Source organism: Ochotona princeps, chromosome 12, assembly GCF_030435755.1.
Source record: "Ochotona princeps isolate mOchPri1 chromosome 12, mOchPri1.hap1, whole genome shotgun sequence".
Classification (NCBI taxonomy): Eukaryota; Metazoa; Chordata; class Mammalia; order Lagomorpha; family Ochotonidae; genus Ochotona; species Ochotona princeps.
The window spans coordinates 7,081,424-7,105,462 of record NC_080843.1 but is presented as its reverse complement, the minus strand read 5'-3'; the positions used below and the strand labels follow the sequence as shown (position 1 = coordinate 7,105,462).

The 24,039-nt window shown below is 37.8% G+C and overlaps 1 protein-coding gene across 3 annotated transcripts in view; it reads left to right on the top strand.

Moving 5' to 3' along the window:
* Window positions 1-22,012, top strand: part of TPP2 (tripeptidyl peptidase 2) — a 65,061-nt gene extending 43,049 nt beyond the window's left edge. The window contains exons 20-30 of one of the 3 annotated variants that reach the window (XM_004577365.4): window positions 689-785; window positions 1,815-1,952; window positions 3,185-3,429; window positions 3,647-3,725; window positions 5,500-5,538; window positions 10,529-10,680; window positions 13,536-13,632; window positions 14,581-14,711; window positions 19,586-19,793; window positions 20,435-20,554; window positions 21,096-22,012. In XM_004577365.4, coding sequence (XP_004577422.2) covers window positions 689-785; window positions 1,815-1,952; window positions 3,185-3,429; window positions 3,647-3,725; window positions 5,500-5,538; window positions 10,529-10,680; window positions 13,536-13,632; window positions 14,581-14,711; window positions 19,586-19,793; window positions 20,435-20,554; window positions 21,096-21,185 — 1,396 coding nt within the window. In that variant the 3' untranslated portion in view covers window positions 21,186-22,012. Of the gene's footprint in view, window positions 1-688; window positions 786-1,814; window positions 1,953-3,184; window positions 3,430-3,646; window positions 3,726-5,499; window positions 5,539-10,528; window positions 10,681-13,535; window positions 13,633-14,580; window positions 14,723-19,585; window positions 19,794-20,434; window positions 20,555-21,095 lie in introns of those variants that run through there. The other 2 variants (XM_004577366.3, XM_058670500.1) reach the window with 2 other exon arrangements.
* The last annotated feature ends 2,027 nt before the right edge of the window (window positions 22,013-24,039 follow it).

Genomic DNA, 24,039 nt, shown 5'->3' with positions numbered 1-24,039 from the left:
TAGATGAAAATAAAATAATCTTTATTTTAAAGAGATAATCGACTAGAGATAGTAGCCAGTGATGCAGTAATGCCTATAGATATAACATTCCTAGAATTATCAGTAAAATTAAAACTGCCAACTTTTGAAGATGTAATAAATCATAACATTTTAATGTTTTCTGTCTAAATCTCAATAGTTAGAAGTAAATCCAAGGAGTAAATTATTACATTTTACAAACATTATTGTATTAAAAATTTACTTCCCCAATCTCAGTATCTTCCTTCATGAAATCAGGACCTTAATAACTTACTTGAGAGAATATTAGAAAGTGAAGTACCCTGGTCAGCCTGAGCTTGTGTGGTTCTTGGAATATGGCGAGCAGGAGACAGGTCAGGACCTATCCCAGTGCTGTCAGAATTACCGTCCTAGCGTTTGGTTGTGCTTGTGTTAAGAGCCCTATGCAACATTTGGAAGTCCTTTTGGTAGGGAAAGATTTCCTTTGTCACATTTATTGCAAAATGTACCCATATGTAACTTATGATTTTGTTAAAATTAAATGAGTTAATGAAATACTACTGAAATCTAAAGACAGTTCTCAGGAGTACTCACCTATCACATTTTATAATACATAAAATTTTTTGCCTGTGATTTTATCTCATTAAATAAGCTCTTTGATCAAATCAGTTATTTAATTGCCTCATTACAGCCCAGTGAGTGCAAAAACAAAACCTTTAGGATCAAGAGATGTTTTGCCAAATAATCGCCAACTTTATGAGATGATTCTGACATATAACTTCCATCAAGTAAGTGCCTCGTAAATATATCTTACTGTGCTTTGTTTAGGAGAGCGGAAGGGCAGTCTGTAGTATGGTATAAAATGGAATGGGATTAAGTAGCTAACACTTCTTAGTAGAGGGATTCTTTAGCAGATCCTGATTTGTAATTCTTTATATTCCATTCATGGTGGCATGGCCTTTGAGCTTCAGTTTCTGTAATCACCTGTGTCTATCCAGGGATGCCATCTGACACAGACATGGTTAAATGTCTGAGAAATGTCACATACTGGTTCCTGTGAAGCACACATCAGAACAGTGGGAAAAAGACCTGGCTAGCTGCTAGTTGAAGTGCTTGGTGAAAGTCGAGGCTGCAGTAGATGATGGATCAAGTGTTGTTGCACAATCACTGAGATCACAATAAAATTGCTATTGACATCATATTGATTTATTTCCACTGGAGTATGTGATCTTTGTTCTCCGTGAATTGCTGGATTACTGTATATAAAGTGAGAAGAGGTTTTGAAGAACAGGAGAGTTTCACAAAGATTATAGAAATGCCCGTTGTATGACTTTGTTAATGAGTACCCATATTAGCTGTATACTTTTAAAAGTCTGTAAAGCCAGGCCCAAACAGTGGCATAGGAGACTAATCCTTCACCTGCTAGCACCAGCATCCCAGAGCACTGGTTCTTGTCTCAGCTGCTCCACTTAAATCTCTGCTTATAACCTTGGAAAGCAACGGAGGATGATTCAAGTCCTTAGACCTCTTCACACATGTGGGAGACTAGGAAGAAGCTCCTGGCTCCCAGCTGTGGATCAACTCAGCTCCATCTATCACAGCTATTTAGGAGTGAACCAGCAGATAGAAGACATAGAAATCTGCCAAGGAAAAGTGTGTTTTATTAATGCCATAATACTAAATGTTCTGTTTTCAAATCTTTTTTCCAAGATAATTTTAATACATTTTCATTAGGAATTCATGTCTGTACTATTAAAAATTTATAGTGGAAATCATACACAAACTATGTTGAGTAATCACTTTTTTTTTTTTTTTAGCCCAAAAGTGGAGAAGTAACCCCAAGCTGCCCACTGCTTTGTGAATTATTGTATGAATCAGAATTTGACAGCCAGCTGTGGATTATTTTTGACCAGAACAAAAGACAGATGGGCTCAGGCGATGCCTATCCGCATCAGGTATAGAATGAACAGTGACATTCTCACCTCCCAAGTCATGATTGCTGACTTCTTAATGTAATATTTGTGTTTTTTAAACACCACGGTTTTATATTTAGTAAATTTCTAATTCTTGAGGGGTTCTGTTACCAAGTAACAATTACGACAACTTCTCTGCATGAGTTTGCACTAACGCCTGCTTTGGAGCAGACAAAGCTAAGGATGGCCCTGGAGACAGGGCAGCACGGCTTTGGTTTATAGTACATGTGCTTCCTACACAGTGTTCACCTGCCTGTGATGGACAAGCACGGTGAAATGGTCTTGGGTGTGAATGAGTCGCAGGAGCACTACGGTAGTGGCCATGTGGCCTCGGTTTATTACAACTTTTCAGATTGAGAGTGCTTACATGTCAACACTGTCGTTTGTGCTATCACACTGAAGGGAGACAGTTTTCCAGTGATAGAATTTAGAGAAATGTTTTCCATGAATAAAATATTACAAGGAATTAGATAATTCCTGTAATTTTATGCAGAAAAATAAAATAATTTATGAAAGTTTTAAATTAGCCATTCAAAGAAAGAATCTTTTTTTCTCAAAGCAGGTAGCATTTATAATCTCAGTACATATAGGTTACTGCAGCGCCATTAAGTTGGTGAGTTTTTACATCTTCTCATAAAAAAAATGCTGATTCAGAACATAACATCCCATCTTATTGTGCTCATTAGCCAGGGTCAGGCATAGCAGATTTTTTTCCTTTGATCTCTATTGACTTGTTTCTTCTTGTGTATAATAAGGGAAGTGACACTTTAGTTGTAATAAAAATATTCCCAGAAGTCAAGTATGTACAGCAATGTGTATATTTTCATCTTGAACATTGTCTAGTAACTTCAATTCACTAAATTTTGGCATTTTGGGTATGCCTTAGGCAGCCCACAGCTAGAACGTTGTTTTGCTTATGTCAGACTGAGCAGATACTGATTGAGTTTTGTATATCAGTGAGGCCTGCTGTAGTAAGAGTGCCAGTTTTGGAGTCAGACCTTGCTTGAGTTCCCTGACACTTTTTTTATGTGGCCATAGGCAAGTCGCCTCATGCTCCTGTCCTGTTAGCCTGCCACCGTGCTGAACTCTGTGTGTGTAAAAGACACAAATACTAGCTTGCAGTGTGCATTCCATTGTATTGCCCATTGCTCTCCACCTTCTAACTGATTTCAACTAGCTTGGTTCAACCTTTCTCAAATGTTTTTCTTTTGCAGTATTCTTTGAAACTGGAGAAAGGAGATTATACAATTCGCCTACAGATTCGTCATGAGCAAATCAGTGATCTGGAGCGTCTGAAAGATCTTCCATTTATTGTTTCTCACAGGTTGTCTAACACCTTGAGTTTAGATATTCATGAAAATCATAGCCTTGCACTCTTAGGAAAGAAGAAATCAAGCAGTTTGACATTACCACCCAAATACAACCAGCCTTTCTTTGTTACTTCCTTGCCTGATGATAAGTAAGTGAAAATATCGATTTTACTTACTGACTGTCATTTTTGTATTATCGTTTTAATGTTAGTCCCTTACATTAGGATGAATTCAGTGTATGTTCATTTGTCATTTTAGGCTGAGGTTATTTTTTAGCTTTTCACTCTTACTCAAGGATAGAATTGTTTTGCTATTTCCCTTCTAAATTATCTTTGTGACACTTCCTTCTTTGATTTCTGTTGTTAGAATACCCAAAGGGGCTGGACCTGGATGTTACCTTTCAGGATCCTTAACATTATCAAAGACTGAACTTGGAAAGAAAGCTGTGAGTATTAATTTTTACATTGAAATTACCTACTCTGAAGTTTTGTATTTTTTTGGAATGGAAATTAAATCCACATTGGAGGTCGAATAAATAAGAAAATGTTGCTGAAGAAAAAACATTTTTTTATGATTTTTTTTTCCATTTCGCTAGTAAAGGTAAATTAACATGTGATTACCTTTTAAAAATATCATATTTGTGTAGAAATTTAAGTGTGTTTTTTTTCACACACCTAAGTTCTTGTGTCCTAAAACCATACAATATAATGTGGTTAATATGCTTGAACTTTTCTATGAAGCATATAGCTCCAAATCAGACATGGCTTATGTGAATGGGATGTTTAAAGTTAGCATAGAATTTTAACAACATAGAGTATAAGGGATATAGGAAGAAATCTGAATATCTTTGGGTGCTTCTAAATAACAGAACAATTAATACTGATAATAGTAAGTTTTCACATTTGTACAGACCTTTCTTTGCTGGAGTGTTACGTAATTACATAAATTGAAGGGTTTAGGGGGAACTGCCCTTTAGAATCACAATTTTATTAAATGTTTTTCATTATTATAGTTTAGAAATTAGTGTTACAAAATTTTATAGTTATTTGTGTTAGTGTTTTTCCGATCTCTGTTTTCAATATAGATTCATTGTGTGAACATTGTGTATACAGTTCAGTCTCCTTTTGCCATGTTACCTACCATTTTAGCTCAATGGCAGTGAAACCAATTGTCATTCCCAGGGTTCTGCATTCTCTTGGGCATTAGTTTTCACAGAGTACATTAGTCTGTCATTTAATGCTGGAGGCACTATGTGCTGTTATCCAAATGAGTACATCTCGTACAACTTCTTGATGAACCGAAAGCCACTTATTCACTGTCATTGATGCGTAAGTTGGGAATTTGATGGTTAGAAAGAGTTGTTTATGCCAACATTTCATAGATATAATTTCTGTTATACTACTGATACACATGAATACATACTTTATTGTAATTTCAAATAAATCATTAGTCGATGATCCTGTAATCTGTGTTCCATCCTGGTGGTAGTCTCTGTAGAGCTCATCTTAGGGGAAGCACAGCTGTTTCACCATGCATTTCTCACCAGCAGACAGGTGACACTTTTAAAGAGTCAAAAAGACTGTTAGTCTAAGTGATTTTAGTGACTCAAATGTAGTAACTATTGTTGGCTGTATTGTTTCATTGGAAATTGTGAAGTCAAATTTTAAATGTGTTGGATTAACTTAGGAGACAACATTAACATAAATCAATCCATTATAATTATCAGCACATTGTTTAATAACTCCACAGTAGTTTGCGTTGGTTGTGTATTTGGGTGTATTTGGTGGTGGGGATGGCGACTGTTGACTTTACTGCACGTTGACTTTCACAGTAACTGTAAATGATGCTTGTCATAAGAATGCATACACCTATGATTATCATAACATGCTTTAAAGTCAAATTCTATAGACCACCAGCTAAATTCAGTCTTTAAACCTTCATAAACTATTGAATATTGATTTAATAGCTTTTTCAGATAAAAAGTTGAAAAGCTTTTTTTTCCCTGGAAATGATGTATTTAGGTGCATTTTTTTTTCTTTAAAAAATGAAATGGCAATGTTGCTTTTTAAGAGCATGCCATTTTCATCTTAGACTTGACCCTCCTAAGTGCAGTGACACATACAAGTGGAACGTAACTGGAAGACAATTAGACAGAGGTGGTGTCTCCATCCTGTGTAGATCGTGCATGTTTTCTTACAGAATGTCGTTCTAACTCCCAGGGGCAGTCTGCTGCAAAACGACAAGGAAAATTTAAAAAGGTACTGATCGTCAGTTCTTACAAAAGATGTCTGAACCCTTACTCACATATTAGTTGAACTTTCTTCTGTCACTAGTGTAAGTCTTGTAACAAACTCCCAGCTTCCTTTCTTCACATTCTGCAGTATAATGCTCTTAGCAGTGCTGATCTACAGAAACGCGTGTTTCCTAAAGACACTTCTTCAGTTTACATGGCTGGAAGACCCTGGTTTTCTGTAGATAGACAAATTTTAATGCTATTCATTTCTTATATCAGATAATGAAATCTACAGTGTTTAAAATCCTACGGACAGATGGATGCGATTTTTTCTTAGGTGTATAAGATAAAGAACTTAAGTGTTTTTAAAGTTTACAGGCATTTTTAATTTGAATAATTTGATCAGTCAAGTTAGTCTTATCTTTTTGAAGTGCTGTTTTGTTCCCTATTGTTACCTCTGACCTCATTCTGGGAAGTAAGAGACCAAGAGAGCAGTGGATATAGTAAGGTCAGAAACAGACTGCTGGCCGAAATTAAAGCTCACACCCAGGTCACAGCCGGTTGAAGACTGTAACTCAGATGGGCTGCTTGACTTCTCTGCCACATCAGACAGTCTTTGATGGACCCCTAAAGCCCAGTTTAGAACATTGCTGCTTCACGTAATTCTGTCAAGAGAGGGCCAGTATTTATGCATGTTTAACATCTTTCAACATTCTTCAGGGATGAAATATTACAGTGGAAGAATCAGTAGTATTTTAAGGTGTAATGAGAAGGGGTCTTCATGTTCCCTGATTTGTAGTAATAAGAAACTAGAGAACACCATTTGATGATGAGTAAAACTCCTTGCGAAACCATGCAAACACTTTGCTCAAACAAAATGCACCATCAGAAATGATCTTTACCCAATAGAGGATTCTTATAAAAAATAGTTGTTTTCAGGCTGGGTGTGTCTTGACCCATTTGAGGACCTGGTAAATTCATTTAGTAGAGCATAACCATCATATAAAAGTAAAATAGGAAATGTCAGTTCACTCCCAGAGGACTGTAATTTTGTTATATGTATTGATGTGTTTATCTTTGCTCCGTCTTGAAAGTGGTTTGAAAGCCACTGCTTTGGGGAACAAGGAAAAGGTTTTGTGGGATCCCATTAAAAGCAAAAGGTGTTTGTCATGAATACCATATTTGGTTTCTTCCCTTGTTATTATTATACATTTTGATTGACCTTTGGAAATTTGTATAGATTATTTTGAGTTAACCTATAGAAGGTAAGAAAGGAAAAAAAGGAAAGTATTGAATGAACTAAGAGATTATTGTTGAAAATTATTAAAACTTGTGTAAAGAACTTGGTAGCTAGAGTTATCTTTACTTGTTCACACTGTAACACTGTATCAGTGCAAATATATAGTATCTTATTTTTTGAAAGATTTCAGTCACATAATTTTTTTAGTTGTTGACAATACCAGTTAACAATGAATATGTCATTCCCCATGGATATTTCTCTGGATTATGTAGACTTTTTTTAAAAGATTTTATTTTTATTGCAAAGTCAGATATACAGAGAGAGGAGGAGAGACAGAGAGGAAGATCTTCCATCCTATGATTCACTCCCCAAGTGACCGCAAAGGCCAGTGCTATGCTTATCCTTAGCGTGGGGCCAAGAGCTCTTCCGGGTCTCCCACGTGGGTGCAGGATTCCAAGGCTCTGGGTCGTCCTCAACTGCTTCCCAGGCCACAAGCAGGGAGCTGGATGGAAAGTGGAGCTGCCGGGTTAGAATCTGCACCCATATGGGATCCTGGCGCGTTCAAGGCAAGGACTTGAGCCACTAGGCCATGGTGCCAGGTCCTGTGTTAACTTTTAATATGGAAAAGTCCACCACCATTTTAAAGTTCATTGAAGTATAAAAGAACAGTTACTTTTTTATCATGTTGTAATTAGCACCCAATCAAGCTGTTAATCATTAAGGCAGTTATATCAGTTTGTATAAAGCTTAATTTTTTTTTTTTTTTTTTTTTTAGTTTATAGATCTTATATCATAGTAGAACTAAGAAAACTTCCTCTTTTTGTCACCCTTTGGGGAGTGGTGTGTTATGTGCCTGAAGAGTAGTTTCTGTTTTGACAAATGTTTCATTTTCTTAAAAACATCTTTCAGTTTTTTAAAATACTTCTCGAATAATTCTTTAAACTTGTTTTTAAGTGTGAACTATAGAAAACACATCATAGCACTTTTGCCCTGAAGATTTTTCTTGACTGATTATTTAAACCACAATGAAGATTTCTTAAGATTTAAGGTAGATTAATTCTGCTAAATTATTCCGGTATTATGCCTTTGAAAAGTGACTTGTAAAAATACTTGACCAAAAGACAAATGGCTGTGATAAGGCAAATGAAAAATGACCCTTTTTATTAGAAATTAAACCTATCACACTCATAACTTTTATTAAAAGTTTTTATCCTGAGTACTTTATAGGATGCTACTAACAATCATAAATATGATATATTTAATGTGTAAAATGCTAGTTGTAAAGCCTTGGTATTTTTCCTAAGGTAATTCAGCATAAATTTTTGTCTGTGCTTTGAATAGTAGTTTGAGATTTCTATGGTAAGAGATTTTGTAAATGCCTTTGTTAGAATGAGTTACTAATTATAAGTTGCATTTACTGGATTACCCATTTTAATCTGTTTTCTGTACTAAAACACTAATGGTAAATGCCTTCCCTTTGAATTGCAAGGGAAGAACTGCTTCCTGCCAGGTCGTGTCCTCCCTCTCTGTGGGGGAAGGAAACGTAGGAAGCTGAGGATGAACATCTTTCTCTCAGAATAAGTAAGGATAGCCAAGCCAAGGTTTATGTTCTAGAATACTGGATGACAAACTTGAGTCCAAATATTGAGTCCCTTTTATACCTGAGTTCTCAGTCTGTTTACATCAGTACTAACGAAGTCACCAGCCCAGATTTTGCAGGTGCCTTACGTTGGCTTTTCCCAGGAAATGCCCATCTAATACAGTGAACCTGCAAAAGGAAGGAAGGGCAGGTGTGGAGTACTGAAAGAGTAGCCGAAGAAAGAGGCTTCTTGTTCTCCCACACCTGCACTTCACAGAAGGCCTTTGCTTCCAGAGTCGCAAGCCTCCCAAGGAGGGGACACTGACTGGCCAAGGTTGCCTTGAGTGGTCTCCCAGCCAAGTCGTTTCCTAGGCTTCCACTGAGTCGTGTAAAGCAGTAGCTACTCTTTTGTGTTGTAATACTACTAGAATTCCAGTGGTAGATCTTCCTTTCTAATCCTCAGAGTAAATATAAGCATCTTTAAATGTATAGAGTATGTACATCTTTAAATGTATAGAGTATGTACATTTAAAGATCCTACTTGCTAGGGAATGGGGACTTGGAGTGAAGTTTTGATTCAACTTCTGTAAGGCTATTCCTAAAATCACTGTAATTAATGCAGTGAAGACTTTTGGGTAATATAATTTGCTTCAGTTTTAGAACATTTGTTAAATAAAATAATATAACATTTTAATACATTTTAATTTTAATACAAACCTGAAGATAGATTTTCAAAAAATGACTTAATAATGGTTTATTGAAGACACCTAGTTATGCCAAAAACAGACCTGGCAAGTATAAAGTGATTTCATTTCACAAGTAATAAATTATTTTTCATAACTAAATACATGCTAATAAAACAAATATAATTAGGGTCCATTTCTCTGCTGTCTTCAAAGCAAAACTCCTGGGAGATGGGCGTATTTGCTTGGTGTTCTCTCTTCAAGTGTGTGTGTTGGTTTCTCCCTGTCCTTGCATGTGACACTGTGCTCATGAGTGTCGCAGCCAGCTCTGCTGCGAGGCTTTGTGGTCACCCCCTCCCTCTTGTGCACACTGTCTCTGACTAAGGCCTCTGCTGATCACTTCCTTCTTGATGGGGGTTTTCCCTGTGACCCCAGATTTCTAGAACATCTGTATAATACAGCACCATGGACCCACCTCTCCCATGACCCATCCCTGCCAGTTTTATTCAACCCCATATATAATTTAGAGTTTTTAGTACCAAAGACAGCACTGTTGATCTCCGATCTGTATTCCATTTTGCGTCTGATTTTCAGTTCAAGGCATTACTAAGATTCTTAAGTTTGCTTCCTAACTTATTTTCCTGAGTTCATTTTTGCCTGCTATGAACCACTCCACAAACAGTATCAAATTACTAAAAGGAATCAAAATGTTGAATTCATGCAGGATCCACAATCATTAAAAAAGAATTTTTTGGTATGTCATTGCTTGTGTAAGACTCTGGAGTTAGGCATCTTCATGTGCTTAGAACAGGTTATATTTGATCAAGCCATACTTGACTTTCTCAATACATGCAACAAGGTCACTTCCCCCACCGGGTTTGCCCTTGCTCTTCAGCTAGTGACTGTCCAGAACTTCCGTGTCTCCCTTGGTTCCTTCACCTTGTCTATCAGCCAAACTGCCCTTTTACTTGTTTTAATCCCGTATATCATCTGTCAGTATCAGAGAGTAGTTACTTACTTGTATGTTTATTATCCAAATTTCCACGTTAGGAGGTTTGCCCCTCAGAGCAAGAAAGGGCCTCATCTGCACTGTCAGTCACCTGTTCCAGCGTTGCTTGGCGCATGGTGGGACTCAGTCCTATTGACTGAATCAAGATGTCAGTGTCTCCTCCAGTTGACTTGGACAAGATGTTCTTTAACTTGTTTTGCTCCCCTGTTCCAATTTAAAAGTACTTTTGATAGCATTTTGTCAATAAAGCTAAAAAAAAGTGAAAACTCTGATCTCTTTTCTTTAAAAAGAAAAATTAGAAGCGTCAATATTTTTAAATTGAGGAGAAAATTACTGGAATCTCAGGTTGTAGTTTTTGATACATTGTGGCCCTTAGAATCTGGAGTACACTGTAGTACAGTCCAGATCTATTCCCTTGTGGACATGATATCCAGCTATTGAAGATGATTTTAAAGTATGCAAAATTAATTATATTAATATAAGAATTTCTCTCCACATTTGTAGGATGTAATCCCTGTTCATTATTATTTAATACCTCCACCAACAAAGACTAAGAATGGCAGCAAAGATAAAGAGAAAGAATCAGAAAAAGAGAAAGATTTAAAAGAAGAATTTACAGAAGCATTACGAGATCTTAAAATTCAGTGGATGACAAAGTAGGTTTTTGGTGGATTTTAATTCTGTAAATATTTGGTTTTATTTTCCCAGCCATAACAATAAATGAATAGGTTATATATAAACATAGTAACAGCACACGATAGGATTCTAACTATTTATAAGTTTTACGTATTTGTTCCTATAATTCTTTTTATGATAGGAATTTAAAATGTATATCTTCTGATTTTTTTTTATTGGGAGGTATGAATAAGAAAGCAAAATAATTTATCCACCCTCCAAAGATAATGATTGTGTATTTTAATTTTCTGTTCGTACATGTAGTAAAATGAATAATGTTGTGTTCTAGTTTTCCAATTACTTTTTGATTATGAACATTTCCTATCATTTGATAGCCCATTAAAATAACATTTTAATGACTGTTTCATTTATGGTCGGCTAGATACATCATCTGTTTAAGCATTTTGTCTAGCATATGCATGTTTATAGCTTTTCTCTGTAATGCTTAGATGAACACTTTTATCATGAAGACTTCTTTAGTTTCTTTCAATATCTTAAAAATACAACTGTTGAGTCACATTAATTTTTGACAAACTTCTTGGTTTGCCAAATTGCTGTGCAGAGCACATGTAATAATTTATGCTGCCTGTACTAGTATGTGGGTGCTACTACAAGATTCAAAAAGGCCACTATTGCTGTCTTTATATTTAGTTAGTCATTGTTAAGGTTCAGCCATTTAAATGTTAGCCTTCATTTTTTGCATAGGTTCTGTCAAATGAAAATGTTCTTTGTCCATATTTCTATTATTGTGGCTTTTAACTTCTTACTATGAAAACAAAACTAACACTTTTCTGGACTTGTTGCAGTTCACACACACTCTGTCTGAACTTACGTTTTACGTTTGTCTGTTCTCTGTGGTCAAGTCAGTGAAGTTTGTCTTTTGGTGTTGCAGCATTGCTGATTGTCTAGGGGAGTCCTCTGGCAGAATAACTCCGTTAACACAGTCTTAAAGGGAGCAGAGCTGTGTCATATGAAAGTGACTCCCACAGTTGAACCAGGATGGGGACTGCAGTCCACATTCATGTATACCTTCCACTTAAAGCTCGATTGTACCTCCACCCACAGTCAAGGGGTTTTAGGGTTTTCTCTGGCTGGTTACAGTAAGATGTACATTCTTGGTTTGTTCCTGCTCCCCAGTGAAACTAGCATAAGTCACTTTTAGAGCCTCTTGTCCTAAGGCATATTGACAACGAATAAATGTTAAGTAAGAAAACATTAAGGAAAATTCGGCAAAAGAGAAGGTGAGGTATTTGTGCCAGGGCTGCTTCCTGCCTGTCTTCCCCACCCACACTTGCAGCCTCATTCCAGTGAGGCAAAAACTTGACACTCAAGCTGGTACCACCACAGACACAGGCTCTTCTTGAAGAAACACTGCGTTTATGACAGAGTAGAAATAATTCAAGCCTGATTTCTGTCAAAAGCAGTGAGGAAGAAATTAGGAAAATAAATAACCATCTTCAAACAAAGATGGGAATACCAGAAAAGGAGAAAGTGGGAGACATAATGGATGAAAACTCCATATGTAGAGTGTATAACATTGATCTACATAAAAAGGCTGCTCCGTAAGCTCCAGCTAAAACAAATGCAAAGAAATCAGCAGAGAGATCATCGCAAAATATGAAGACTATATAGTTGAAAGCAACAAAATAAAAACTAGTCATCACTCACAAGACAGCTTTGAAAACTGTACACGAAGTGAAAATAGCCAGTCTTGAAAGACCGCACAGTATATGATTCCATTTGCAGCAAGTAGTTTGCTTAGGGCTTTAGGAGATTGGAGGAAATGGATAGCGTAGCGCTGAAGAGTTTGTTTTAAAATTGACTGTTGTGATGTTTGCATGTATCTGTTAATAAACTTGAAGTTACTGAATTGTGCATTTAAAATGATGTCACAGATTAAGTTAACTTGAAGTATTATCAAGGGTTATGGTAATATTATAAAACTGATAGTAAAACTTTATGAAAATAATACAAACAGCAAATATGTCATGTAGCCAAAGTATGTGCTAATTCTTAGTATAATGAATAAATTAAACTGATTTTTTTCCTATTCTTCCCCCAATAATTATGAGAACAAAACCAACACTTTTACTTTACTTTTACTTTACATGTAAAAATACACACTAAGGTTTTATGAATATTTTTATATAAATTCTTTCCTGTTTTCTGTTTTTAATATCGTTACATTTTTTTCTTCGTTTTTCTTAGTTCAACCACAGTTGCTATGGCTTTGCAGCAATCACAATAGTTCATGACATCTTGCATGTTTTACAAGATCTATAATTTATATTTTAAAAAATAGCCTCGCGATGTATTTCACAATGGCAACTATATTCAACTTTATGTTCTTGGATTTCTAGCTACCATTTAGTAAATGCCACCTGCAAATGTTGATCCTGCTCAGTAACTGCGGCTGGCACTCTCTTCCACAGGTCCCCTGCCAGTGGCTCATGAACTGTGTACTTGGGCCCTAGTTGTGTCTGTACTGTGTGCATTTTTGTCTTATTATTTTTCCAAACAATATGATGTGACATCTATTTACATAGCATTTACATTGTATCAATGGTTGTAAATATTGGGAAGAGTATTCTAAGCTGTGTGGATGGACTATACAGATTATAAGCAAATACCGCCCCATTGTACGTGAGGTGCTGGCATGTGCTGCTGCTGAGCAGGGACCCTGAACACTGGTCTCCTTCAGATATTGAGGATAGCTAGAATTGTCCTTTTATCTTTTCTGCAGGCATTTTGAAATAATGTGAGATAAAAAAGGCATAAATGTAATTTTTTATATATATAAAAAGAATGAATGTTCCTCTCTTTCTTTCTTAAATAGGTTGGATTCTAGTGACATTTATAATGAATTGAAGGAAACATACCCTTCTTACCTTCCTCTGTATGTTGCACGACTTCATCAGTTGGATGCTGAAAAGGTTGGGCATGTTCATTTTTAGTATTTTATTAGGTTTATAGTATTGCATACGGTTTTGTTTTGTTTGAGTATAGGTGCAGTCTTACACATTTCCATTCTTCACAACTTGAAAACATGTTTCCTCCCAGTGAATTTGTAACTATTTTTATTCAGGTAATTGGCTACTGTTGTGAGTTTACTTTGAGGATTCTTACTGATGCTCTGAATAAGATGCCCTTAGGATTATGGTAGTAACCTCAACCATGGGGTAGAGAGCAGTAGACCAAGGTCCTGGCCATTTGGAGATCCGAATGCTTTCACTGAAAGCAGGAAAGCTTTGTGTTAGCACTGTTGTGAGAATCCTCCATGGTGCCAGACTGCCCTAACTGGACTGCTCTCAGGAGTAGTAGTGGCAGTGTATAGTCAGTTAAAAGTCACCGAGGATTTTGAGTCAACTAGACTTCCTAAAAGGCTAAGAAGAGGTGAGCGAAAGTGAGAATACTGAGGTAATCACAGTTATACCATCAGTTATTATCTTAAATCTGATTACTTGGGTTTTATGAAATAGGAAGAATTTGTTTCATCACGTGGTACTTTATTTAACTTGTGTTTTCAAGTGTGGGTTCAGGAAAGCAAGAATAGGTAATCACATTCCTAAAATGTTAAACAGAAAAGGAGGTGCCTTTTTAAAAAGCATTCAAAAATTTTATGAACTTCGTTATTTTTCCCTACTCTCACAATTGAACTCCAACAAAGAATGGAAACTAGGATTTTTTGTGTGTGAGATCAAATTTTGTAGATATGCTGATAATTAGAAAAGCCACATTAAGAGTTAGCATGGGCTGTAAGTGGATTACATGTAGACCCCCTCAAGCTGTGATTCAAAATCTTAGAGACAACAGAAACAAAAATGCTTTAGTTCAGTGATTATTACACCTATTTTTTACTCATTTCTTTTTTCCCTTCCCAGGAACGAATGAAAAGACTTAATGAAATTGTTGAAGCTGCAGATGCTGTTATTTCGCACATAGATCAGACGGCTCTAGCAGTTTATATCGCCATGAAGACTGACCCCAGGCCCGATGCAGCTATTATAAAAAAGTACCTAACCAGTAAATAATCTTTCTTGCATCTCATTTCTTAGTTACTTGATAAAAGCTAGGGATGGATGTGACTAAGGATAGTCTTTTATGCTTATGTCATAAAGTCAGAATTATCAATAGTAGATACTCCCTCCTTAGAAATTCTGTAATCACTTTCTCCATTTCTCTAGGGGCAAATCCAAGGCAGGGACTCTTTTACTGCCAGGAATTTGAACAGCTGCAACCACACAGTCCAGCTACTTGGGTTTGTGTGGACTAGATATATTGAGGAGGCAAAACATAACACCCTATAAAATTATTGACTCATAACATGGAAAACCTAAAATTTAATTGGCAATACCTAATAAAATAAATGATAAAGCAAATAAATCAGTTTAAAACTATAACCTGACAACTTGAGTTTTAGAGCTGCCTTGTGTTTGCTTTGGAAAAGTAGTTTTGTTTTGTTTAATTCATTTGCTTATTTGAAAGGCGGAGTTACAGGGAGAGGGAGAAGGATGTAGGGTCAGCATGATGGCCGAATGGCTGATCCTCCCTTTTTAAGTGCTAGTATCCCATGTGCCAGTTTGTGTCGTGGCTTTTCCGCTTCCCATCCAGTGCCCTGCTAATTCCCCAAATGGTAGTAAAGGCCGGGCCTGGGCCAAGGTGATGCTAGAAACCTGGAACTCCATCTGAGTCTTCATATGGGTGGTAAAGGCCCAAATGTTTGGGCAGTCTGCTGCTTTCCCAAGTGCATTACCAGGGAGCAGAATTGGAAATGGACCATCTGGGCCTCGATCCAGCACCCCTATGGGATTCTAGCATTGCAGATGGCTTGCCCTGCTACACCACAACACCAATTCCAGGATTGTGTGGAAAAGAAGGGCTTTCTAAAACTCAGTACAATGTGCATAGCAAAGCCTAACTGGGTTTGTAATGATTTCATTTGAGATCATGGCTTTCTTATGTCATTTAATCATCCAACCAATGTAAACTCAAATTTTGCCATCTTGATTTTGTTAATATTTGAAAATACAGCTACCATTTATTAAATGCTAGTTACATAGGAGAAATCATTTGGAGCTTTTAAGTGGTCTTATTTAAACTTAGTCTCCCAAATCACATGATGCTGGGAAATATTTACCCAATTTTATAGAAGTGGTATCTGAGGCTCCAGGAGTTAAGATGCACTGGCCCAGGTGCCAGTGCTGCCAAGTGGGAAAGCCACTGTTCACTTCCATTACCATCTACAGAAAAAGCAGTAGGACTTTAGTAAAAGTAGTGAGGCAGAGACACACAGATCTTCCTTGCACTGGTTCACTCTAAATACTTGGCAGCAGCTGAAGCTGGGCCAGACCAAAGCAGAGGAGCCCAGAACTGAATCCGGGACTGCATGGTGGCGGCAGGGGTGCAAGCACTGAACCATGGCCTGTCTGCTGCCTCCCAGTGTGTGCGTCGGAATCTGGAATTGTACCACCCAGGCACTCTCATAGGAGATACGGCACATGTCAAATGCCCGTCCTAAGCACGATTCATTTTTATCTCAGAAGTCTGAGTGTAGCCCCCAGAGTACCTGTTGTGGTTGATTCTGTCATACAGTGGAGAGGTGTTTCTCTCCTAGGCCATCCCCCTGTCTAAATACCAAATCCCCTCCCTGCTCCTGAGGCACTAACAGAGCTTTGCCTCATCTTGACTTCTGCCAACAGCATACTCTGACATGTTCGGTTTCCTACATGGATGCTCATTTATTGCTAGATTGATGTACCCTCCAGTTCTACTGCCCTAAATCCAGGCAATATTAATCCTCTTACAGAAGGCATCTGGCTTTGATCATGCCGGAACTCTCTTCTTCAAATCACCAGTGCCAGAAACAGTGGCCCATGTTGTTCTGTTTGACCCCGCTGTGGCAGCAGCCTTAGCTGGGCGTGGTGCTTCCCAAAACCGTTTGTGAAAAGAATACAGTTTCCTCAGATTCAAGTATGTGTGAAAATACATGTGTGTGGCTCATCCTGAAACTTTAGTAAATTCTAAGATCTATTTATATCTCCTGATATTTTTGCCTATGTCTTCTTAACATTACCATCCAAAACTGATCTCTATTCCTGGTCAAGGCGAACCAAAAATTTAGTGGTTTTTTTTTCCCCCTTGTCATTTCTATTTCATTATTTCATATTGGGTCAATGCTAGATGCTGTCTCCATTGTAAAATAATAACCTAAGGCAGGTGTTTGGTAAAGAGCCCAAGACTGGGGACACCCATGTCATACATCAAGTGCCTGGCTTCCTATCCCAGCTCATCTCATGGCAGCCTGCTGCCGATGCATGTGCTAAGGGGACAGGAGGTGATGGCCCACAGGGTTGAGTCCTTGCCTAGCCTGGCTTTTGTGTGCTTTGGAGGGATGAACCGTTATCCATCATTTCATTGGCTCTGCCTTTCAAATAAATAATATTCTTGTTAAAATGGAGAGATGCAGTTTGAACTTAATGCGGCTTTGAAAAAAAGTACTATAAAAGGATTGTGACAATACTCAGAGTGGATCAAGTTTTAAGTTATTGGCAACGTTGCGTCTGTTTGCTCTACCTTGTAATGAAGATGTGTTTCCCCAGGCCTTTGCTTTAGCCAGGCTTCCAGGACTTAGACCAGCTGTATTTGAACTAAGGGTCATATTCAGGTCTGCAGTAGATTGCTCTCACAGCTGCATGCTTTAGGGTAGTATATTTCTCATAGGTTTCATCAACCGCCAAGTAGCAGTGGGACTTACCAATTTCTCTTGAGTCAAAAATAACCATTTTATAATTTTATAAGTGTAATTTGCCCTTTGTAGATAATCTGATATTAACTTTTGGTTCAGTTGATACTACATTTTGCTTATTTAGGCATTGAAGTATTAATTCAATTTAAGTTTCTTCCATTTAGAAAGGTAGGTAGTGATTATTACCTTGATGATTACCTAGCTGGATCAGATTTAAACAGTGTTAAGGCAGTATTTTATGTGCGCTGTCACTTAAATGAACTTATAAAATGAAGACACTATTTTTTTGAAGGTACTCTTATTAGAAAAATTTACAATCTAATGCAAACTATGAAGTTAAGGGTAATGATACAAAGTAAATAAATGTTTTAAATTTTAAAGCTTCTCTAGGAAGGAAATCTGACTTCCTTTTAAGTGGAAAGACTACCTTGGGTTAATAAGATATGTACTCGAAGCAGGCCACAACTAAATTTTATAAGAGAACAGGAAAGCAATATTGCAGATAGGTGGAATTTAGATTACTGGAAGACAAGATGCTAAAATAGACGTCTTAGCAGCTGCCAAGTGTAGAACGCTTGTGTCACCCCACCCTCACTTCCTTTTCACTTCTGCATCCTTCCTGCCTCTCTCTCAGCACCTGGAGCCATCTGTTTTGGCATGGGTGATGAAACCTGCCTTGTAAAAAAAGCTATTTCAAGGTCCCCTTTCACTTTTCCAAAGTTGGGTTAATTGTTATGCCTTACTCCTAGGGTATAAATGAAACACTGCTAAGTGTGTAGGATAGGACCTGATGTCTAAAAGGTGTAGCTGGGAGAGTGGTTTATCAGATAAAAAGCTATGTAACTGTTCCCTAAGTTTCAGACCCCAAAAGCCTACTCGTTATTCCTTTTGTTCTTGAGTTAGAGTAACAAGCTGTCCCCAGGCACCTTTCCAAGTAAAAGTTGTTTCTTCAAAGTTTGAAATGTAGGGGGTACCATGAAAGCATAATTGCATCTACATTGCAAGTGTGTTAAGGTTGGTACCTGCCCTCTCCAGACATCGGAGTGTCTCTACCTGTGTCCACATTGTCTCCCGATGACTTTCACGGTATGAAACCAAATCAGCTTTGGTTCTCTGCGGATGTTGTGTTGGCAAGTGCTACAGTGCCGGCATTTTCCGTGATAGTTAATGACCCCATTCTGTAGCCTCTTAAATGACCCGGACTCGTTCACGCACAAGATGATTGATGATCCTGCCAGCCCCAAGTTGTTGGGCTTCAAGGTGTCTCTCCTACTAATCCCTGTGGGTTTTACAGTCCTAGCGGATTTCCTGTTCCACTCTGGATCCTTCAGAATCCCTGTCAGAGCAGCTCACTTTGAATGCCTCTTGGTATTACCTCAGCACTTTGGCTTCATTATGTGCTCCCACATCTAACTGGAGTTGGACAGAATGCCTCAGATGAGCAAACATCCTAGATTGTAGCACTTCTTCCTGGAGTGTAGCATGTTGTACAGGCATTTCCTTTAACTATGATTTATGGGTAGACACTGTCCTCGGCACCTGAAGGAAGTAGAGGGCTCTGCGGAGCAGCTGGGGGGCTTCCATGGTGATTAGAGGAGACCCGCCGTGCCCTGCTTGGAAGGTGTTTGCTGCATCAATTCATCTCTCTGTGCTGCAGTTTCCTCTTCTGCAAAATGAGGACAGTTGTTTTCGAGTGCAAAACAAACCAATATGTTAAAATGTCAAGGTAGTTGTTAGCATATTCAGAGTAGTAATACTGTTCTGAAATGAAAGCTCATGACTAGAACAACCACTGTACAAACACATTGATAAATAGAAAAATTGCTGCTTCTCAAGTCACCGAAGACACAAAATACTGGCTTAATGAAGAGTTGGAGCCAATTGATGTTTCAGCTGTATTGCTTACGGCATTCTGTTCCCACCAGGTATACAGCTACCCGGACTCATGAAATCTGCATGATGTAGTGATTCGTTTGGTGTCAGTCTTATATACAGTACAGATGTATGTACATGGCTATATATGTAGTATTTCTACATTATAAAACCTAGGCCAGAGAAAGCATGGATTTAATCTCAAATAAGTCTGTACTTTCAAGGAAACTTTACTGTTACTTGAAATGTTTTCTCGATTTTCTCTGCAGTGATATGGACAAACAGAAATCCACCCTCGTAGATGCCCTTTGTAGAAAGGGCTGTGCACTGGCCGACCACCTTCTTCACGCCCGGGCTCAGGAAGGGGCTGTTTCCAGTGATGGAGAAGGACGAGAGGAGGAGGGGGACAGGACTTTGGATTCTCTGTCCGAAACGTTTTGGGAAACTACAAAATGGACTGATCTGTTTGATAATAAGGTAAATTCTGCTGTAGTGCTGGTTGCTCCCAGGCCCAGCCTGTTTGGAAAATGTTAACCATTATTTGTCTATCAACTGTTATAAACAAATTAATAAAAATCTACTTCAAATATGCAAGAACTAATGGTGCAACAGCTTATACAAAAGTAGCATGTGTATTGTAGATTACTGAAAATTTAAGCATCAAGTTAGTATAAAAATAAAAACATGAAATTACAGTCATTAAAATTATATTCAATAGAATTTCTTATTTTAACGCTTATGCTCATTATGCTTATAATGAATGTAACTTATAATGATTATTTTTATTTCTACCCTGGTTTTCTCTTTTGGAACGACTTGTGTCAGCTCTGGTTTCTTTTGCATTCAGGAAACATTTTGAAATGGATTTTAGGACACGTGATTTCTCAGGGTCCTAGCTCTCTTCTGAAAAACAAATTAGCTGTTCTGTGAAATTACCTAGATTTCTTGTAAATACTGATTATTCTATAGCTTTTAAAATTTTCTTGATATAATGCATTTATTTTAATTTATTTTGAAACTAAACTTTTCTTAAAGCCTTAATTCTTTGTAGTGTTAAAGTTACATGCTGTAAAATGTAAATATTTCATACTTAAGCTTTATCTCACTTTCTGTTACAGGTTTTGACATTTGCATACAAGCATGCATTAGTTAACAAGATGTATGGGAGAGGCCTTAAATTTGCCACTAAACTTGTGGAAGAAAAGCCAACAAAAGAAAACTGGAAAAATTGTATTCAAGTAAGTGATGCTTCAACTGTTAAAATGAATATGTCACATCAATATTGAATAGTGACAAGATTATAAGAGGGGAGGGCTACGGTAGTGTGATATAACATTATCACCTGACCACTTTTAATTTTAATTCGTGTAATGTGACCTATACAATGGTTATAAAACCAACAACGTACTAGTTAAATTATAAATATTTTTGCTCAAACCCAAATAATCTTTATTGCTTTCAAATGTGTTTTCAACAAGGATAAAATGTGTTAATTTTGTATAACTGAAAAACAGAATTTTATTTGTGAAGGAAAAAAGGTATGCCAAATTGGGCAGATATGAGAAAAGTTAGCGGCGTAAAGTTGTTCAAGATACTAATCAGAAGGATAAGTTGGTTGTTAGTTGGTGGTGAAATGGATTGTTGGTATTATGTTTGATGATTGGTAAAAGGAGAGCTCTGCATGTCACTACTTCATTTGTAGTAAATATTCGGAACTTTTCTTGAATAGTGAGCTTCATAATTCTGTGATTTCATAATATTTTTCTTATTTTATTATAGTTGATGAAGTTACTTGGATGGACCCATTGTGCATCTTTTACTGAAAACTGGCTTCCCATCATGTATCCTCCTGATTATTGTGTATTCTAATATAGAAGCACAAAGTTTAAATTAAAAAAGGAAAGTTTTATAGTGAATGGATATAAGAACAAATTTGTGGCGTTTTTAGTCTAATGCATGTTTTCATCCACCACCAAATGCTGATTATTAAAATGATGTGTATTTATCAGAGAATTCACTGACTTGTGGCCTAGTACATGTAAATCTAGACCTCTTCCATCATGCTGTTTTCTTAATGCTTCACAGTGCTGGCGGGGGTGTGTCCTGCCCGCCAGCGGCTAGCATTTTGAGTTGGGTTGCAGCTTATTACATGCATGAGAGATTTTAAACATTAACTTTTAACTGCAAACCTGTAAAATTCTATTTTTATTTTATAAACAAACAGGGTTTTAACATGCTCAACTCTAATTTTTTCAAATGTATGAAGGCCTTAAAAAAGCTACATTAAGCGTAGCTAAAATTATTTATTGGACTACAAATTAACAACCTCAGTTCCAGATTGTTTTCTTTTGCAAACATTTACATTCAATTAAGAAGAAAAAATAAAATCAGCACAAGTGTGTGGCAATTGCGTGAATTTAACTGATTCCATAAACTTTCATCTTCAGAATTACAGGCAAGTTGTGCTATAACCTCTTGAAGTGCAAGGCATCAGATTGAACAGGTAATACATGTGTAAGTGCCAGATAGCAATCTTATTGAGCAATGTAAAAATATACATAAGGTATGTTTATTAAAGTCAAAATAATGTAAAACACAAGAAATAATGTGCAGAACCAAGATCATAGTACACCTTATGCACTCTGATACTTTCATTTTTTTATAAATAATAAAAGTGAATATTGAAGCTTCGTAAAGTTGGTCTTAATTTTTCATAATCAAGTTTTTTTGCTATATCAAAGCTACTATATTAAACTTATACACCAAAAAATAAACATATGGTAATTAGCTTTATAATGTTTCTTATAGTCCTGCAGTTACGTGAACTTATTTCCAGTTCTTATGGTGTGATTTGTATGTCTTACTATTTTTAATTTTCTGGCTGCCATACCTGCTTCTCTCATCCTGACTCCATGAAATAAACAGACTTAGATAATATTAAAAAGTCTGTAGTCACTTATAGCCAATGGTGGGTGAGGGGCTGTAGGTTTTTAATCTTGTCTTCTTAGAATTTATCACTGCACAGGAAGTATCAGTACTTCAACACTCTTTGTAGTCACCTATGACTATTTTTGTTCTGCATGGTGAAAGCATTAGAGCCTTTATTAGAAAGCCCATCTATGAGAAGCAGCATGGAAACATTTTGTACAGTTTGGAACGACCAGACTGAAGTCCATCCGCAAAGAGCCACACGCATGTGCTTTCTCATAAATACACGAAGTTCACACACACAGATCCTGTATGTTCAGGCATTCTGCTCATTGGCTGATTATGAATAACAAAATCATGGATTTTGTTCTTTCCTGTTAGTAAACTAGGCCCCTTGGGCAAAACTGGACTGCTGTCCGTCCCTGGAACCTAGCCAAGTCCTGTGAGAAAGCTACCAGCAGGTGGCTTCCCACTCCTGAGTGTTCCTTGCTTCCTTCCAGGAACCTGCACCTCCCACCTTCTCTTCTCCCTGCTGCAGTCCAGCGATCTACCCAGCGCCTGGCTACCTGGACACCGTAACCAGGATCTCTGATGATCTTGGTTCAGGCCTTGAGAAACCAAACCACTTGACTTCCATTTAAAATCCCCATGGCAGTGGAAGAGTCAGTGTTTTTGTTTCAACTCAGAAAGGACTGAATTTGAAATAGCGAAGTGTTTTGGTCACTGCACTTCCCAGGGAGCCAGCGTGCAGACCTGTGTCTTAAGCATCTCCCCCTAGAGGGCCAGATTGGAAGGCCAGGAGGGCTGAAGCAAATTCCTGGAAGTAGAAAACAAACAAAAAAAGATGTGCCTCCTGCTCTGTGGAGAGGCTCTGGGGTGTCTCCCCAGCAGAACCCTTCACCCAGACGTCCCGTCAGCCTGGGAGAGCCTGGGCATGGGCAGCCTGTCTGCCTGCTTTGCCCAGCTCCAACTGCCGCCGGCTCTGCAGACCGTGCTGCTGGTTTCATTGACAACCCCTGCTTCTGTGAGGATGTTCCACACAACAAGCACGTGTAGGATTTTTTCATGCCCTGTCCTCCAAAGTCACGCAGCCACAGTTCCAGTATCGTTGCATGTTGTCTTGGTTTCCACTACGCAGGTAGAACTGACTGCTTTCCGAGCCATGGGCACCAGTTCAGTGCAGAAGCTGACTGTGCCACTGCTCTTACACAAAGCAATGGAAGTGCCTTCTACAATTCCCTTCCCTTGCATTAGTGTGTTAGCACATGCCTCACTAACCGCACAAGCTATGTCAAAGGGGCTTCCAGCAATTTAGTGTCACAAGTGTTGCTTAATCAACAGTGAGGTTGGCCTAGTGGATCCAACCCAAGCCTTTAAAGTGTACAGTTAACGGGAAGAACCACAGGATGGGGAAACAAACCACATGTTGGCAATGCAGTTCAAATGCTGCAGTGAGCAAGCAAGGGAGAGAGGAACTGACAGCACAGGGACCTTGTGGCCATCAGGCTTATACACCTTATTTGCATTCTCATCTCAGCAAGGCATGGGGAAATTGAGCAGTGGCTATTTTAGTAAGATAAACAGTACAAAATTGCATTTTGGTGTGGTAATGTTGGAATTACCTATGTGGGTAGTACTTACAGGAAAAAGCTTTGTGATTTGCTCATCTCTAGAGGAACCAAGAAGTTAGGTGGAAGTTTAGATGAAACAAGGTTTTCCATGATTTCAAAATGTATATGCGGAAGAGGACTCCCAGTACTACTATAATTCGCAGCATTTAGCAGCTATCATCGCC